Source organism: Gymnogyps californianus, chromosome 3, assembly GCF_018139145.2.
Source record: "Gymnogyps californianus isolate 813 chromosome 3, ASM1813914v2, whole genome shotgun sequence".
NCBI lineage: Eukaryota > Metazoa > Chordata > Aves > Accipitriformes > Cathartidae > Gymnogyps > Gymnogyps californianus.
This window is the reverse complement of record NC_059473.1, coordinates 45,797,390-45,816,598: the sequence shown is the minus strand read 5'-3', so window position 1 is coordinate 45,816,598 and position 19,209 is coordinate 45,797,390. Positions and strand designations below refer to the sequence as shown.

General features: G+C 40.1%; 1 protein-coding gene across 1 annotated transcript in view; it reads left to right on the top strand.

The window, feature by feature from the left end:
- Positions 1 to 19,209, top strand: part of DISC1 (DISC1 scaffold protein) — a 191,798-nt gene that overhangs the window by 32,463 nt on the left and 140,126 nt on the right. Inside the window, exons 4-5 of the mRNA XM_050894209.1 lie at positions 11,811 to 11,961; positions 15,306 to 15,435. Of these exons, the coding sequence (XP_050750166.1) occupies positions 11,811 to 11,961; positions 15,306 to 15,435 (281 nt within the window). The remainder of the gene's footprint in view (positions 1 to 11,810; positions 11,962 to 15,305; positions 15,436 to 19,209) is intronic.

Sequence of the window (19,209 nt, the reverse complement as noted above, 5' to 3'; positions counted from 1 at the left end):
AGGCTTTATTTTGTCTGTTTTTGTGTGTTTGTGCCCCACCAAAAGTTAACTTTATTCTAACCTTTGTTTGCAGTCTGGAGTGTGGTGGTGGAAAAGGAAGTTTTGATGGAGGCATCTGTGTAAATCTGGCAATGTAGTTTGAAGTCCAGCAGAAATCCAGGAGGAACCCAAATCACTTTCGGGAGATAAAGGAGACCGAAGAAGCAGATGCTAGCTGAGGTGGAGGGTGTGGGAAGGGAAGAGGATGAAGGGGCAGAGAAACAGAGTAGGGAGAAACTGGGGTGTAAGAGTGCCTGTGAGTTGCCAAGGAGAGTGAATTGGTTCATGAGGGCAAGTTCCAAAGGGAAGGGCAGGAAATAAGTCACCAGATATTAACAGTCAGCAACTACTCTGTGTTTAAATTATTTCCTTTGCCATTGAATTCAGATTCCTTGAGCTGGTGGAAATTATTGGATCTGACTAGATATCAGGAAGAAATTTATGATGAGGGTGGTGAAACACTGGAACAGGTTGTCCAGAGAGGTGGTAGATGCCCCATCCCTGGAAACATTCAAGGTCAGGTTGGACGGGGCTCTTAGCAACCTGATCTAGTTGAAGATGTCCCTGCTCATTGCAGGGGGGTTGGAGTAGATGACCTTTAAAGGTCCTGTGGTGGGTTGACCCTGGCTAGATGCCAGGTGCCCACCAAAGCCACTCTATCACTCCCCCTCCTCAACTGGACAGGGGGAGAGAAAATAAAACTAAAGGCTCGTGGGTCGAGATAAGGACAGGGAGATCACTCACCAATTACTGTCACGGGCAAAACAGACTCAACTTGGGGAAAAAATTAGTTTAATTTATTGCTAGTCAAATTAGAGCAGGATAATGAGAAATAAAACCAAATCTTAAAACACCTTCCCCCACCCCTCCCTTCTTCCCGGGCTTAACTTTACTCCTTATTTTCTCTACCTCCTCCCCCCCCGAGCAGTGCAGGGGGACGGGGAATGGGGGTTTGGGTCAGTTCATCACACGTTGTTTCTGCCGCTCCTTCCTCCTCAGGGGGAGGAGGACTCTCACTCTTCCCCTGCTCCAGCGTGGGGTCCCTCCCACGGGATACAGTCCTTCACGAACTTCTCCAACGGGAGTCCTTCCCACGGGCTACAGTCCTTCACGAACTTCTCCAACGGGAGTCCTTCCCACGGGCTGCAGTTCTTCACGAACTGCTCCAGCATGGGTCCCATCCACGGGGTTTCAGTCCTTCAGGAACAGACTGCTCCAGCGTGGGTCCCCCGTGGGGTTGCAAGTCCTGCCAGCAAACCTGCTTCAGTGTGGGCTCCTCTCTCCACGGGGCCACGGGTCCGCAGGTCCTGCCAGGAGCCTGCTTCAGCGTGGGCTTACCACGGGGTCACAGCCTCCTTTGGGCATCCACCTGCTCCGGCGTGGGGTCCTCCACAGGCTGCAGGTGGATATCTGCTCCACCATGGACCTCCATGGGCTGCAGGGGGACAGCCTGCCTCACCATGGTCGTCTTCATGGGCTGCAGGGGAATCTCTCTGCTCCGGCGCCTGGAGCACCTCCTCCCCCTCCTTCTTCACTGACCTTGGTGTCTGCGGAGTTGTTTCTCTCACATATTCTCACTCCGCTCTCTCTGGCTGCAACTGCAACTCCCCTGTAACTTCTTTTCCCTTTCTTAAATATGTTATCCCAGAGGCGCTACCACCATTGCTGATGGGCTTGGCCTTGGCCAGCGGCGGGTCCATCTTGGAACCCGCTGGCATTGGCTTTATCGGACATAGGGGAAGCTTCTAGCAGCTTCTCACAGAAGCCACCCCTGTAGTCCCCCCACTACCAAAACCTTGCCACACAAACCCAATACAGTCCCTTCCAACCCAAACCATTCTATGATTCTATGAAGTTTTAAAATTTGTGAATTGATTTTGACTTATGGCAGGCAAAATAGTCTAAGAACAAATTACAGATGCAGTAAACTGTTCTCTCTTATTGCTTGCTTGCTTAGAATATGGCCTTTTCTGGATGAAGTAGAACAGTGTAACTTCTGGGTGCTAGAACAATGATGGATGGTGGAAATTTGAAACGTGGCTAGACTGAACTAAGGTAGCATCTTTAGTAGTTTTTAAACAGTTTTTGGTTTTGCATCTACTGATCCAGAGTGCTTGGGAAGGGTATCAGCTTAATTCGAGGGTTAAGTTTTTTAATTCTTGAAGAGCATTGGGGATAAGGAAGGAACAATGAAGAGGAAATTAGATGTGTATATTTGAGATTATGTAGACTACTTAAATGTGAGAGTGAAGACCTGGAGTACGAGAAAACATTGAGCACTGTTGTGGGAACTCATGAAAGGGAATGCATGAAGAAAAAAGATTTTCTTTAACCAAAAGCAAAATTCTGGCATTCAGGTACTCATCCATAATGAATGGATGTACTGTTGTCATCTCAGTTACCACGAAGACTTCCCTTTATCTTCTCTCTCCCCTTTTTTTTTCTAGAGCAAAGCTTCAAGTTTCCTTGTAGAGTTCCCCACTGCAGTTTTCAGAGCAATCAGTTTGGGGTTGCATGCACATATTTATATTCTCTTTATAGTTCTCTGTGTGTAATATCCATTTTATAGGCAAGAATATTTGATACCTTTTCATCAGCATGCCTTGCCACAGAAGGAAGATAATGTTGTCTAATTACATTTTGGTTGTGCTGATCTGTAGCCGGTGGCTTAAGCAGAACTGCAAGCCTATTTCTTCACATATTATAGTCCTTGGGGAACATGTCACAATTTAATATATGCCACATTTCAAAATATGTGCTATTTTCTTTCAAACTTAAAGCAACTATACACCTACTGATTGGTGTTTCTTAGCTTAGACTTTGTGCTGCTCTGTTGTGTGTTTTTTACAGCATGGCTTTTAAAAGTATGAAGATAAACCTTTGCGGAACACTTCTTCTATTATCTATACTAGTTTTGGACTTCTATCACAGAAAAAAAAATCGTTCAAACGGTGTGCTTTAGGGTGGTACTCTCAATATATTCAGGTTAGGCAATAAAAAAGGAGCCTTTTCTTTGTTTGACAGCTGGAACAAAGCACTTTAGATTCACAATATGTGCTTAAATAGAGCCTGGTACAAAAAAAAGTCAACATAATTTGACTGTGTCTCTAGTCATAAATTCCTTGATATAAAAGCCTAGGTATAGTCTGTCAGATTTTTTTAATTTCTTGTTATTTAGAACTTGCTTTATAAAAATGACCAGTATCGCACCATATAATGCCATTAGTTGTAGAGTATTGCATTGTTTCACTGTTAATTGACTGGCCTGTCTTCTAATCAACCCACGGCACTTATTCAGAGACAGTGAAGAAAGGCAGATGTTGGCTTAGAGATTCCTGGAGCAAGGAAAGGGACATAGTGAACTGGGATTGAATCGTCCTCAGTCGACATTAGTATATAGCTGATGGTTGTTCATGTATGTGAACTGTGCTGATTGGAAACCTTTACCAAAGCTCTTCCTCTACCGTCTCCAATAAAAGGAGCTGTATTGGAAGCCAAGGAGCTTTGCATTGATTTCTGCTAGCTTCCTTGTCTTGAGGGATCTTTTTAAGTGTAGAATTTAATTCAGAATAGGGATCTATGCCATTGTGCTGCATAGCCTTACTTTTTAAAAAATGCAGATTCAGCCTGGAATCAGTGGTACGTGTTTTTCTTTATTTCTGTACAATTTCATATGTAGTGACAGTACTGTCAGCACTGCTTACAAAATAACGTTGATATCAAATAAAGTGCACCAGCAATCAGTTTGTTTTTTCCTTTAATGTATCTTTTGATGTTATTGTAAATTATTTTTACTGTAAAGTCATATTGGAAATGTAGGGATCTCAGTGGTTTCATTGGAAATTTGATGCTTACAAAAGAATATGAAAAGCAAACAGTCAACAGGGCACAGTTTATTTTGTATTGTGACTTGACTAAAACAGAAATGATGTCTCCAAAAATGCCTATGTATTAAAACCCTTGTGCTGTTCGAAGGAATTTACAAATGCAGCAAATCTGAAGATAAGGACTATATGGGATAGGCACTGTATAGAATTGTACCTTTGTTTTAGTGCAATTACAAAGACGAGTAAGTGATTGTCACAAACAGAAAACCATCCACTATTTCAGCAACTGTTATGCATGTCAGGCACTTTAACAAATGTAATTACTCCAGCATTTAGAAAATTATGGAAGGGGCTAGTTTATGCTGCAATGTAAAATACTTATAAAGTTCTTACTATTAAAAATGTTGCTATTCAAAATACTATAAAAACTTAATGTTTTTCAGAAGTATCAGATTGAGCAGTGAAAATTAAGCTGCTGCTGGTACACTGAAAGTATTGTGCATCATTTTCACCCATACGGTGTGTCTGATGCTTTGTCCTCTCCATTTGTCTTTTTGGCTGTCATTTGTTTTGTCGATTGTAAATTTATTGGAGTAGGATATTCTGCTTCCCTCCCCCTCCCTCCCCCCCCCCCCATTGTCTGAGCCTGGTACGATTGGGTTCTGGCCTCCATTGGAGGCTCTTCTGTGAGCTGAGAGTGGCAAGTAATAACTACTTTGCTTGCAGGATAGTTATGTTGCAGGAAATTGTGATGTAGGTTTATCCAGATAGTCCTGATGTACCTTAAGCTCAGCTCAGAAAGAATAGCTGTAAGGATAGTTCAGCCTACATCGTTGGAGGTGATAATGAGAAAGAAACATGGAAAAGCAAAATTTTTCTAATGCTGGCCAAGTAACTTAAGAGGTTAATCACCCAAGTCAGGACCCTGACATTTCTCGCTGGGCTCTCGCCCACCTCTTTTCCCAGAGGTGTGCTGGAAGAACCTTTCTGGCTTTGTGGCTTCTTGCTCATCTTCCTGCTGACGTTGAAAGTTACAGTACCTACACCCTCACGAAACCCACTGAGTCCTACAGCTTGTGCCCATAAGTCACTGCTCCACTTAACTGTTATTACTAAGAGACAGAGAACACGTTACAGATCTGAGTGGCAATTTGTCAGCAGTGTTGCTGCTATGGATCTTCCACGAAATAAGGGCCCTGGTCAAAATTTGTGCTGAAAGTCTACATTAGGCTTGCACTAGTGTCATTCTGGGAAGAAGTTTCATATACAGCATAGTCTTTTCAGTGTTAAGATGTAAACTGTAGATGGGAAACTTGGTGTTGTGCTTTGGGGGAAGCATCTGTGAAACTTCTGAGAATTTAGCTTTTTGTTCAAAACCTAAATGAATGCTCTTAAATTCAGTATGAATCAGGGAGGGGAAATGAATATCTGCTAATGTGTCAAGCTTCTTTTTATAAGTAGTAGAACAGCTGAAATGTCTGTTGTATTTTTTAAAGCTTTCAGGCTTCCCAACTCTGCTGCAACACTGACATTAAGTACATTAAATTCTGAAATGTTATATATGTTTTAAGGAGGCAGCAATTTCCTGGCTTGTAACCAGTATGGACTGATGGGGGGAAAATGCAGAGCTTGCTGGGAGGCAGAGAGCCTGCTTGAGCAGTCCTTTTAACAAATTCTTCGGACACTGTTCTCTGTTGCTTCTCTCACAGGGACTATTTCGAGTACCAGGTTTCCTTCCCTTTCCTCCCCCACCCAATTTCTGTGTACTGGGGTCTCACTGCTAGGAAAGAAAAAGGTGTAGAGAGACGGTAGACAGCTGATGTTGCTTGCAGCAGGGGAAGCTTGTGGCATCAAATGTGACATCAGGTCATTGCTGTACATTTTGGCTACTCTGATGCCTTGAGTCTGGCTGGGAATGCAGCAGACCTATTCTCTTGTGCTCTTCAGGTTACTAGTCTTTTAACTTTAAATAGCACCAGAATTGGAGGCAAACCTAGGTCTAGCATCCTCAGTAGGGTAAAGCAGGAATTAGAAGGGTTGTCACCTGTACTAAGAGTGCCAAATAACTGAGGAATACACACAAAACAAAGAATTACGGAGTTGTGGCACTCTACAGATTTTGGCCCTCCTGCTTTAGGGTGAATTCTGTAGCAGTTGCTTCTGACTCCAACAGGTGTTTAGCAGCCGGGAGTTTGGTTTGCTCAGCTGTTCCTCAAGGTAGTCGTGATAGTTCAGGAGCACAGCTGGAGTGCTGAATTTCACAAAGTTGCCTTTTGGGTTGGAATGGAAAAAATTAAGTGATGAGTAAGCGAAGTAATTGCATTTGCGTTTTGCTCTAGCAGCCATTATGCTCTAGCCTTTTATGAACTGAACACGAATGTTTGGCTGTGGTACCCAGGGGGTTATAGTCTTGTCTGGAAAGCTTTAGCCTCTGCTTACTGGCCTTTCCAGGAGCTACTTTTTCCACTGACTGCTGGAAGTATTCCAAAGAACGTGGCCCAAATAGCATTTTAGTTCAGATTAGGCTTCCCTTTGAAGGGAATCTCCCAATTGTCCCATTTACCATGCTGTGCTTTGCATTGTAGAGCAGTCTTGGAGTGCATGGACTGGTTTTATTTCAGGTGGAACAAAGTCTGAAGAAGTGCTCTAGAGGTGTACCCGAGGGGCTCCAGCTACTAACTGGCCTTTGGTCCATGGGACCATGCTAAACCTAGTCTGAAGTAAGACCCTCTGAACTGCAGATGTAGAGGCCTCAGTACGGAACTGTTTTGCTCTGCAGATGTGCTCCTTTTAGTTCACATAGTAGCACAGGCATAGCTCTGGGGTACAGCTGCTGCTCCTGTCGCTTCAGTGGGCTCTTCCAGTGTCTGTCCCCAGCCCCATGCCTTCTTGGAGCCAGCCTTGCCCGGGTGTGCAGTTTGACTCTGCACTGGATTTATTTTGTTGGTTTCCATATGCAGGGCTGAATGGAAGGTAGAAGAGGTTTTGCTCTATACCAGTGACCAGACAGTACATGGTAAGGGCTAGCTGCTCAACTGTCCAAATGTAATCTGAAGCTCCCTTTTACGCATATCCAGTGTTAGGACTTGCAAGGAATTGAATATCTTCTACTGTGTATCTTTTTGGTACTGTTAAATAGTTAATTATTTTATCCTTAAATTAAGAGCACACGCATACTCCAGTTGCTTGTGATGCCTTCAGTTCTTATCACAGTATATGTCTTCACGTGTCATATTTGGATATTAATTGGTCTGCATGTTCTCCTGCAAGTAATTTTGCAGGAGGCCAATGCTAATAACTGGGCTGTAGACACCTTGCTTACTAGTCTGTTCTCCAGCTGCATTTCAGTCACGTATTCAAGCTCCGCATTAGACTCCTTGCTTTCTAGCCTTTGTAGCATTGCTTTAGCTAATATAAGTATCTCTGTCCTGGAAAAGGAGTGGTGCGATTTGAACATGATGATGCCTAAGTTATTAATGTGCAGGGAAAGTGAAGAAGGAATGTTTTGTTTTATTTACAATATAAAAAAAAAAGGAAACACCTAATAAGATCATTAGACTTTAGATTTAAAATTACCGAATGGGCTATGTGTTTAAAAAATTCATAATTCCATTTTGAAATTCTCTGTTATAGTATATTTTGGAGACCAAAAGCATAGATAGCCTGAGAAAAAAAGCAGTTTCTGGTGGATAGGTGTCCACCAGTTGGTCATTTTTTTTTCTTTTTTCTTTTTTTTTTTTTTCCTTTCCCTTTTCCCACTCAAAGCAGTGAAGTGATCTAGGAGTAGTGTCTTGCTCAGGAAGTCTTTCAGCTGACAGACATTAGAGGTTCAGGAACAGTATCAGGGTAAAGGGGCACTTTGCACCCTGGTTCTTAGTCTACTCTCTAAAGGCCTGCTAACTGTGTGTGGTTGGAGACAGGCTGCTAGGGGGGTCTTTGGATCTGAACCTGGGACTTCTTTAGTTCCTACGAAGTAGGTAACAGTATCTTTGATGCTGAGTATACAAAAACACTTCAGTCATCTTGGAAGCCTTAAGTTTTTAAGGAAGTGAATGCTCGGGAGGTTACCTGGCTCTGGAAGTATCTAGCAGGTAAGAAAAAGATTTTAGGGCTGCAATGGGTGATTTACGCCTGTAAACCCTACACAAATCCTAGTTTAGGTCCTTCAGATTTTGGGGGGAAGTGAGGGAAGAGGGAGGGGGTGGTTTACAGGATTGTGGGGCAGGATCAAATGACCTTCTCTAGTTGAACTAGCTGAAGAAACGCTTTCTTAATGTCCAGCAATTTGTAGAATAGCACAATTGATCATCTTCCCACCTATCAGCAAAGAACAGACATAAATAATCATAAATATATGTAGTATGTAGCAAATGAGGTTCTACCCTTACTATGATGATTTTCTTAAATGTTTTTTAAATGATGATAAATAGTTCTGATAAAGCGAACCTTGTCTTCAAGGGAATAAAACCAATATCAGAATATGAAAAAGGTAGAGAAGGTAGCCAGATGTTCTCATATGGTCAATTAAAAATTATGGAAATTGCTTGATTTGCTCAAAGCTATTACAAAACATGATCTTGGAGACAATGCAGTTCTCTGACTGCTGTCTGTTTAATTGAGAACAGCATTAGTCAGCATCTTCCAGGCCAGTACTCTGGGTTGGCTTTAAATTGAGCGGGATGTCTGAAGTGCACCAGGCAGTAACAGATTGGACAGAGGGTAATTTAAGGGTTAACTTTTGCTGTTTGCACTGAAGTAGAAGCTTCATCTAGGGTATCTGTAGGACTGCTATAAGGCAGCAAGCTAGCAACAGAATACGGTAAAATAAAAGGCTGGTAAAGAGAATTAAGGCTTATTCCAAGTGCTTGTCTGTAAAACAGTATGTATTGAATACATTGAAGTTCCTTCTTTTAAGAACTTCATCAGACGGGGGATTGCTTTTTGCATGTAAGCTGTGTGTTAAATGACTTATTTTGAAGTGAAGTATGGGACAGAGCAACAAAGTATTAAGCTTTTGTGGGTGATGGAGGTATCTGTGTGTGTGTGGTTTCTTTCAGTGTCTCAGTCCATCAGTGAGCTCTGGGGTTCTGTGAAGGTCTTTTCTGCGTTGGAATAACACACTTGAAAGACTAAAATGAAGGTGAAAGAAAGTGGTGTCCTTGAGTCTGATGGCGTACGAATAGCAAAGGCCTTCTGTGTCTGCCTCTTGGCTGAAAAATCCTAGAAAATATGGTGGGAAGGGATCTCAGGAGAACACATTTGATCTTGCTGGCCTCGACCTTAAAAACTATGTGAGAGCTATTCGTGAGAGATGTTTGTCTGACCTGAAAACCAACACTGGTGGAGATTTCCTGTCTGTCCCAAGCAGTTAGTTTTAGTGCTTTACTGTATCCAATGTTTTTCCTCATCTCCTTTGCTGCAACTCAGGTTTGTTACTGAGGACTCAAGTTCTGAGGAGAGGTGAAAAGCATTGTATTACTGCTTGCTTTTGCAGCTTCCTGGTATGGAATAGTACTGGAAGTTACTCCCCTCAGTCTTTATCTCCACTAGATCAAGGAACCCTGGTTATTGCCCTCTTTTTTTACATGTCCTATTTGCTAGACTTCTGAACGTTTCTGTTACTTCTGCTTGATCCAGATCTCTCTTGAGCTGCAGCACTGAAAGCTGGACTGAGATGAGCCTTATTTGCATGGTTCCCTGCTCTGCAGCTGGCACTGAGGTGCCTTGGTCTCTACACGCGCTGAAGACATCAGCCAGGTCAAACTGAGGGGTCTCCTTTCCAGGAGAGGAGCCTAAAAGCCGAGTGCTGCAGTGTTCAGCTCAGTAGTGCTGGAGTCTCTTGAAACGTAACCCCTAACTGCAATGCTGAAAGAATAAAAAAATCATTTAGTGCTGAGAGATAACAAGCGGATATGGCCGGCAATAGTACTTATAAAATGCCAGTGGAACAAATTATTTAGAAACGTCTGTTAGTAGGAACTAATTGAGTACTGTGTAGACTGGAATATATAAAGCAGGATGCAGCCAAGAATTAATGAGAGAGAGAATGAATTGGCATGTGGATCCCCTCATCTGTTTTCCTTCCCAAAATAGCCTGTTTCTGGGGCCAGGATGGGTAGGAGTAGAACGATGAAACAACTGGACACACAAACACGGTGTGAGCATAATTATGTAGAACAATGACAACATCGTTAAATGGCTGTAGAGGGTTGCCACAACTCCTGCTCGGGTAACACAGGAAGCCCAATGGTGAATGGTTTGAGTAAAAGGTGTTTCCATGTGTTTTGGCGTTCAGCGGTCATTGATAACAATCCAACTCTTACTTTTCTGTTTGTAACAGTGATATTTTTGATGGCTGTGTTTGAAATTCCACGTGAAATGTGAATGCTGATATGTTTTTCTGGTCAAAGTATGGGCTTGGGAGTCTCATCTGGGCCCAAATTCCAATTTCCTTGTGGTGATAGGAGTAGGACGAATCTGTTCAACTGTGGTCCCTGAGAAACACACCACAGATGTGATTCACCTCCACGCCTGAAAAGGTGTTTCTCCTTTGCAGGAAAAGGATGCACACGTGTACATGTGATTGTTGGGGCAAGGCCTGGACCCTGCAGTAACTTGGGTGGTGATTGTTTCAGCTAGAGCCTTCTGGCAGTGTTTTGCACCCTAATAATAACAACAACATGAGTTCACCCTGGAACAGTCTGCTGGCCCAGGGAGAAGATCTAGTCTCATTAGTACATTTGGTGTCTTTATTCCACCCCATTGGCACAGAAGCAGAAGGGAGATCAGTACTAATGATAGATTATTGTAAAAATGGATCATTTCGCTAAACCAGCAAATGTAAACAACCCCTCTTCTTACAACCCCTCTTCTTAAAACCCCTTTGAGGATAAAGGAAGAAAATAAGCCGTAAAAAGCATGCACAGATGGATGTTATTCTGATAGTAACATGTTGTATTGAAAATGTTAGAAGGGAAGGAATACTAATCACACAAAATTGTAGGCAACGAGGTCATGAGGGAAGTACTGAACTGTAAAGGTTTTCCATTTGTGGGCTAGCTCAAAACTCTCTGATTTGACTAATGTATCATCAAAGGTGTTCTGGCTTGGACCAGCCAGGCTTATTATCTGTCATGTATGTGATTTTGCTAGTATCCTGGCACTATAGAGGAGAGAGAATATACGTACCAGAAGTAATAATTTGTAATTGGAACTATGTTCCTTTGTTTTCTACACAGGGACAGAAAACAAATAAGAACTAACTTATATAGAGAAGTGTTTACTCTAAGAAATTTATAGAGTTATGGTAGAGCGAAAGCAATTTCTTAAGGCCCACTGCTATTTTTTTATTTAAAGTTGAAAGTAAATCTTTTTGTTGGATGATTAAACTAAGCGTAATTCATGAGAGCCTGGAATGAGATAATTATTTAATTGTTATAATTGCACGTGCATTTTCTGCTGAAATATATTGCTGAGATATCATATGTGATTCTTCAGTTCTTGACCTAATAACAATGCAATTTTTTACAAGATCAGACTTTAAATGTATAGTTGCCATCTAAGATTGTTTTAAAACTGGAGCAGTGAGGAGTAGGAGTTTTCTTAGAATTGAATTCAGAGCTGTTACTCTAGGAAAAGAGCACATATGATAACTTTGAGCCAATTCTTTGGAGCCTTACCAGATTAAAACTCTGTGAAAGTGCTGGGAAGCCTGCAGTTTTGTCTTTGTCATAGAAAGTAGCTTAGCGTCCTGGTTATCTGATGTTTTCCATTGTAGTCTTAGTAATTCATCCTTGAGCAAAACAGACCGATATATTTTATCAAAAGGAGAAGAACCGTCTGTGAGGTGGATTTTACTTTTTGTTGATCGACCTCTTCTTCAGGTAAAATGGAACCTTTTTGTCACTGTTAAGTAACTCTTTTTTTTTAAAATTTAATTTCTAGCTGATAAATTTAGACGGAAACTGGAAGAACTGGAGAAAGAGAAAAATTCTTTAAAATTTCAGCTTCCTTCAAGGCATCCTTCAGTTAGCAGTTTTTTGGATAGGTTCGTTACCCAAGTTCAAGCAGCATTGCGCTGGGCTGCCGATCATCGGTAAGTTTGTTGATTCCTTATTATGTAAAATGATGCTTCTGTTTTTCTCAAAATGCAGAATACAATTTATGAATAACTTTATTAAAGAGTTTTAAGGACCTTATATCGACATGGAGCTTGTTATAAAAATCCTCCCCCACCCCTCCTTTTTTCTTTATACAATTCTTTCAGAATTGCCCTGAAAAACATTGATCATGATGAATTGGTGGATTAAATGGAACTTTTCTCACTGATGTTGAGTGGGAATGGGATTGAATCCTTGACACAGTAGCTTAAGCATACAACAGCAAGGCCACTTGAGCAATGGTTCCCCGTGGAGTTAATTCTGATGCTCCTTTTCAGGCAATGAAAGGATATTTAAATTTAAAGTAAAAACAGATTCTTCTTTGATATGAATAGAACTTTGGGAGCTTCCTTTTATGTGTCACTTGTTAGGTGGCAATAATGTGCTCAGCACTGTACAAAGTCACAAAAATAAATTCTCAGCCTTCTCTTGAAGAGATAACAACTTCAAAGATTGAGGGAATGCGAGATGCGTTGGATGACCCAAGGGAGGTAGTTAGCTTAGGAAGAAAAAATTGTCTCTATTTCTAGGTCTTTCTTCAGTTATGCTACTGGTTACTGTTGTTAGAAGAAAGAGGATTCTTCATAGGTATTGGAAGCTATTCTCAAATGCAATAGCACAAATGAAAGAAGAACCACCTTTTGTTTTCTGGCAGCTTGTACATATAAAGGCTGCAGTGTGCTAGTCAATACGTTTGGGTGTAATTTTTGATATACATGAAAATTAGATAAAATCGGTACAGGTAACAGGATTTTCTTGCGAAATCTGAGACTTTTAAGGATATTTTTAACCTCTATTTATAGTATTTAGTAATGAGGCAGGTTTAAAACAAACTGCGCTCCTTAGAGCTGTTTCCTCCTACCTTCTGAGGCCCTAAGAAGCTGTTTTACCATTCCTTAAAGGTTAGGATACAACATTCTGTATTTGTCATTAAAACATGTTCGCTCTATGCATTAATTTGTAATAATGATTTTGGCTTTAGAGGTGGTGGTGTCTTCAGTGTCATAAAAATTGAGTCACTAAAGCGTCCTTGAAATACGTAGCCTGCTTATTTTTTTCCTAGATAATGTGTATATATAATATATTTTTATATCTAAAATATATATCATATATATACATTTATGAAAGTGTTTCTGTTCTTTGGATGGTTATATCTGTAACTCTTCTCTTTGCTCAGGTCTGAGAGCAGTGCCATTCTTCAGGGTCAGATGAATATCCTCTTCACTTTTATCTTGTGCACACTCCTTTCTTTGAGCTTGGGTTTGACTGTTGTTGTTGTTGTAACACCCTTTCTTTTTTTCGCTTGATTCTTGTAGCCTTTCACACTGCTTTGTCTGTGGTCTGACTCTCTTGTTGATGCAGCAAGCGTACTCTTTGTCTTCAATAGGGGTGTTTTAAAATTTTTCTGTTCCAACAGTATTTTTAGATAGTACAGGGTGGAAAACATGACCCTGTACTTCAAGGAAAATTTGTACGCTTCAGTTTTTATTTTCATTTTGAATCGGAACAAAACCAATATACCTAAGATTTCTTTTTTCACTTGGAAAATTAAAAAGATGATCAGACGAGCCCCAGAAGACCAGATCATTGCAGCACTACTGTAGTTAAGCCAGTCTCATCTTTTTGCAAATAAAGAACTTTTTAAATGAAAAGTGTGTATGGCAGGTTATTTAATACATGAGATTGAAATTTATGCCCATCATGTTTTACTTGATTAAATTATGAGATGAGATTTTAGGTGAATGCATTCGGTGTTGACACATGATATTGGGGGCAAGCGGTAGGAGCCAGGTTTGGTCATGTTTAGCTTAGGAACAATACTGTGTTCGTGCAATCACCCAGGTTTGGTGAGGTCAGAGAGATCTTGTTTCTGTTTCCTCAGTATCAAGTAGGCAGATGTACATGGGATTTCCAAGGAGGTTCTGAGAATAACCTACGTTTAAACATTGTGGAATGTTTCCTAAATTTTGACCATCTACTCGGAAGTTTCTATTGCATACAGCTCTCAGAAAGATGCAGCTCTTACTAAAAGAAGAAGGCTTCAGAGCTGCTGGGAAGCGTGGTTGGTTGGAGCCACAGCAATCTATAATGATTGTAAGGCACATATACAGTGATGGCCTAGCACCTCATAATACGGGTGTCTCTTTGATCTATTCTGTTATTACAGAAATACAGTTACACTGTCATTATGTCTATTTTGTTTAAGTATTAATGCCATTTATTTTAGTGCCAGGGTTTTATTTTGCTTTTTCAGTACATTCTTCAGCCCATAGAGAGGGAGTAAAGCATGCATGTCTTCTGATGGTCCTGCAGAAGAGACAGGAACCTCTTATTCTACACACTTGTTAAACAGCTGTGCATGGAGATCATAATTGTGTGATTAATCATGCTTAAAGCAGACTGGTGATGCATGTTTTGTATGCGGCATGGATGTATTTGCTTTGCAAGATTACGATGGGAAATCATGCTTCAAAAACATTCTTTGTTTGAGAGTATTTTTTTAAACAAGATATTGAAATGCAGCTCTGTACCCTTTATGTGGAAATGCATGCACTTGTCTCTAAGAGATGGATACAGAAATGCAATTGGCCTTGCAAGTATGCATGCCCTTATGCAGGAACATGCAAGACAAAATAGATTTGTGTTGTTTGCAGTTGCATTTTGAGAGGCTGATTATAGACTTGACACTTAATGTAATGCACTGATTACCTTGGGGTCCAATCATTCAAAGATTTACAGCTGAGGGTTGTACTGACCACTGTGAGGAATCGGACTGACTGCAATTTTGAAAGAACTCGCTGTGCAAGAGAGAAGCAAAATTTGGCATTGTGGAGCAAACACTCCAGATGATCTTTAATGTAGTCTCCAAAAGCTGACAGAAGCTGCAAAAATGGCTTTGGCAAGTTCCTAAACTTCTGTCTAAGAGAGATTTTTCTCTGTATTGATAGAAATTACATGCCTTAGTTTTGTCTCTTTCAAGGCAGTGATGGATAAATTTCTGAAATATGAAAAAGCTGGGGGAAGCCTGAAGCTATGCAAGTTTTCCTTTTTCCTTCTTCAGCATGTTGTAAAAACAGTGTAAATGTTTGAGATAATAAAGGAAGATATGCCAAGGAAAAATCTCTTGTTCTCTAACTGTATCCGTTTAAGATGTAATCATTCTGGTGATGGAGTGTTATGACTCTGAAGGTAACATGTAGCATTCTGATCTATTTAATCTGAGATGTCAATACTCAGTGATAACGCTAATTTTTAGCTTTTTTCATTTTTTTTTTCAAAGGGTTAGACATGAAGAAACCCAGCTTTGGCATGAAAATGAACATAAACTTTTGAGATCTGCTTACCAGGAGAGGTTGCAGGTTTCGGCCACAAAACGAAACCAACTTTTTCAAGAAAAGAAATGGTTACAGGTAACAGGACTGCAAAGTTGTCTATAAGAACCAGTGCTGCGTGGGGAAAAGCTTGTAAGCTGTCACACAGAATTAAATAAATTTATTGTAATAGTGACTTTGCTTCTGTGCAGCAATTAGAGCCTTGGCTGTAGTCCAGTTGATAATCTAAGTGATGATTGGAGATGGCAGCCGCAGGAGTTGTGTTAATCTCATTATGGAGAAGCAGAACTGGAAGGCTTGGTGGCTTGTGTGTGTGCTTTAAATTTCCTCATTATCTTTTTAAGTGTGCTCTTTATGTTCTAATTTGCCATTTTAATATTTCGCTGATCTTCAGAAGTTTTTATTTGAAGACAAAAAGTTTTCATCCGTTTCTAGTTAGAATTGACTATAAATACATGATTTACCGCCTTTTGTTCCTGAAAGATGATTGATGCATTTCATAAGGATGAAGGAATCATCATGGAGCAGTCAGCATTTGCCAGCAATAACTTTACACTGACACGTGATGTCACAATGTGGTAATTTGGCAAATGGAATGTTTTTAAGATGGCTTCTGTCCAATTTTAAATCTGCAAGCCTTTTAAGCAAAATTTAGCTCTTTCTTCTCACTCTCCTTCAAAAATCTAAGTTTACTGTCTAGTACAAGTCTTTGCTCCACTTCCTTTTAAACCTTGGTGATCACACTCAGCAGTGTGCCATCTTAGAGAGCTAGTAGGTCTAGTTTTCTTTTTTTCTGTGGTTTTGTCTTAAAATCTTATTATTTTTGATACTTTTCTTCCTTTGGTGGATCTGATAGTATAATCATCTGTGTGTTTGTATACACACAAATATATATATAAAAACCTGAAAGAAATACAGAAAAGCATCTTAGATGGCTATTGCAAAATCTTGATTAGATGAAGAAATGTCTTTTCTATCCTAGTCATCACCTTTGTATTGTTTAGATTTATTTCATCAACATATAAGAGGAGACATAGTGTTGTTCAACATTATCAGTGTCCAGAAGACTATTTTTGATAATCTAGACATCCAACCAGCCACCTCAAAATATTCAACTGAAAACTGCTGTACTTAAGACTCCACACCAGCTAATGTTTTTATGCTTGTTCCAGGTGAATCTTTATTCCTGTGTAGTTACACTAGGGACAAATTAGCCACATCGTTGTACAGGCATGCTATTTATGAGCATTTGATCAAAACTATCATGAATTTGAGGTTCTGGAGAAGGCTGACCTGTGATGTTTGGTGGCTCCCAGCATCCCTTAAGGATTGCTCCTGCCCAAAAATCTCACATGATCTGAAATAATCTTTTTTTTTTTTTTTTAACCCTCAGCCCTACTTTTCTTTCCTTTTCCTTCTGCCCTCTGTCCTGTTGGTTCTGCATTTGTCGTCAGGGATTTGAGAGCCTGTGACATTATCTAAAATTTACATATTAATGTTTCTACTGCAGTCTGTACTTCATGGAGATCGCCAGGTCATAAGTGAAGCTGGAGGTTTACAGTCAGTACTGATTAGCTGTCGTGTTAGAAATCTCGGTTTAAATTCAAATCCACAAAGTAAAACTCCAGCTTATGTTTAGTGAGCTAAATATCATCTGCTGCTCTATGCTGAGACTTTAAGTCCTTTTTATCTGTCCCTGGAGGCTGACCAAGAGCACATTAAAGGCTTCTTGGCATTTCTGGAAGAGAACGCGGGAGAATTCCAGTTTACTGACTAAAATTTCCATTCTCCCAAGAATGCCTGTGAACTATTCCCGAGCAGAACAGCTTTCTCTCTGTGAACGCAGATTGTGTGCTTCTGGTATCTATTTATGTTGTAAAAACATTTCAGTACTAAAAGTGTGTTTGTAAAACCAAATTCTGTTCATCTCCCTTTCTGTTCCCATGTAGGTTGCTTATTGCAGTGATTGCAATTACTACGTTTTCATAGAATATTAAGGTCTTTGTATTAAGTAGGGCCTATTAAGATTTTGGCAGTATTCCCAAACCAGTAACACAGAGACAGAATTGTCCTTTGTGCACACTAAAAGCTTAATTTGAGACTGAAAGAAACAAACCTGATGTTTTTGGCCTGCTGACCTTTCTGTCCTTGACAAATGCCTGTGAGTTGAAACACTGGCCACTCTGTTATCTTGTCGGTAAATCTAAAACCAAAAACAGAGGAAAATAATTGATGACTCTAGTGCGCAGGACTAATATAAGTTGAAATTTTTGAGCCAGTCAGCCTTTTAACATGTAAGGACTGTTTCTTCTTGGTTTAAGTGATACTCAGGGAGCTTGTTGCAGTGCAGCAAACCTGAAAGTACGTTTGTTGACAAAATGAGCAGTAGTGAACTAAACTTCACTTAAATTACATTGAAAACATTAAAAGAATGTTAAGGTTTCAAAGTGAAGCACTCAGAAAGCAAAGAAATGCCAAAGTCAGTTATCTGTGCCTAGTATGTATGTTTTATGAGTCTTTAATTATATGAGCATGCCTTTTTTTTTTTTCCTGTAAGGTGGCCGAAGATGAAAAGTGCTTGTTCAGATACTCAGAATACCATTTTATCTTCATTACTCAGTATTCGGTCCCAGAACCCTTTTACTGTATGCCACTCAAACCCTCTTTTGGATGCAGATTTATTAATTTGTGAATGGGCTCTTTTTGTGGCATTAATCAACATGGCATTCGAGTGATTCAAAACCACTTAATTTTATCTCGGTTACATTGCTTTGGATGAAGAGATATTCTTATTGCCATTGTACAGATAGAGAATGAAGCAGTGAATTGCCATAAAAAGCTATATGTTTGTTTCTAATGTTGGTTTTGTAATGCCTAGTTATTTACCTGAAAAAGGTGGGGTTGTGGGTTTTTTTTTTTTTTTTTTTTTTTTTTTTTTTTTTTTAGCTGGACTGAATATGGCCAGAGCATGGAATTATGAGCTTTGATTTCTGTTGAGAGTCTATAGATAGCACTTCAGAGACCCCTCTTGTTGGTTGTGTGGAAAATGGTGAGCATTCAATCTGTGGCTGTGTGTGGAGATAATAGTTTAAGTGGCTTGCGAAGTTTCACAGAGACTGTAAGAAATGTAGGAATAGAACCAAATTCTCCAATGTGGAATTCAACTACTTCGATAGCAAGTAGTTCTCCTTTGATTTTTTTTTTTTTTTTTTTTTTTAAATCACTTTTCAAATTCTGGGACAAATGAGCCAAGGGCCATATATTAAATAACTTTATTAACTCAGCAGCCTAGACTCCTTCACAAAGTGCTTCTTCCTTGGGTGCAAGCTATCTGTTGGGTTTTCAAGGAAAAATTAGAACGTACTCTTGCAAGAAAGTTCATTATCATAATGCACGGGGTTTGAACTTTTGGCAAGATGAGTGCAACTGAGGTTGAAGCTCTGGTGATTTTAAGTCAAGGGAGGGATTTTGTGCTTTTAATTAAAATTAAATATTAATAATCAAAAGGACTGGCCAGACAGTCAGTGATTCACCACTTGCATTCTGTGCCTGATGTTGGACTGGAAGTCTAGAGAAACCATTGCAGGGATATTCTGCAGGAGGACAGATAGATGGTTGATCATTTTAGCTGCCAGTCTGTAGCAAGATTCTGCTGTCATGGTTGAACTGAGATTTTGGGGGGGTTTGGGAAGTTTTTAACTTGGGAAATACTCCTGTATTTTGAAGGTGACTGACAGTGTTGGAAGAGGAACCTGAAATTTGATGTTGAAATGGAGGTGGGGAATTTCAGACTGTGGAAGGATTAGAGTTTCTAAATACAACAGACGTAAGAATTTTTGTGTGTCAACAAAA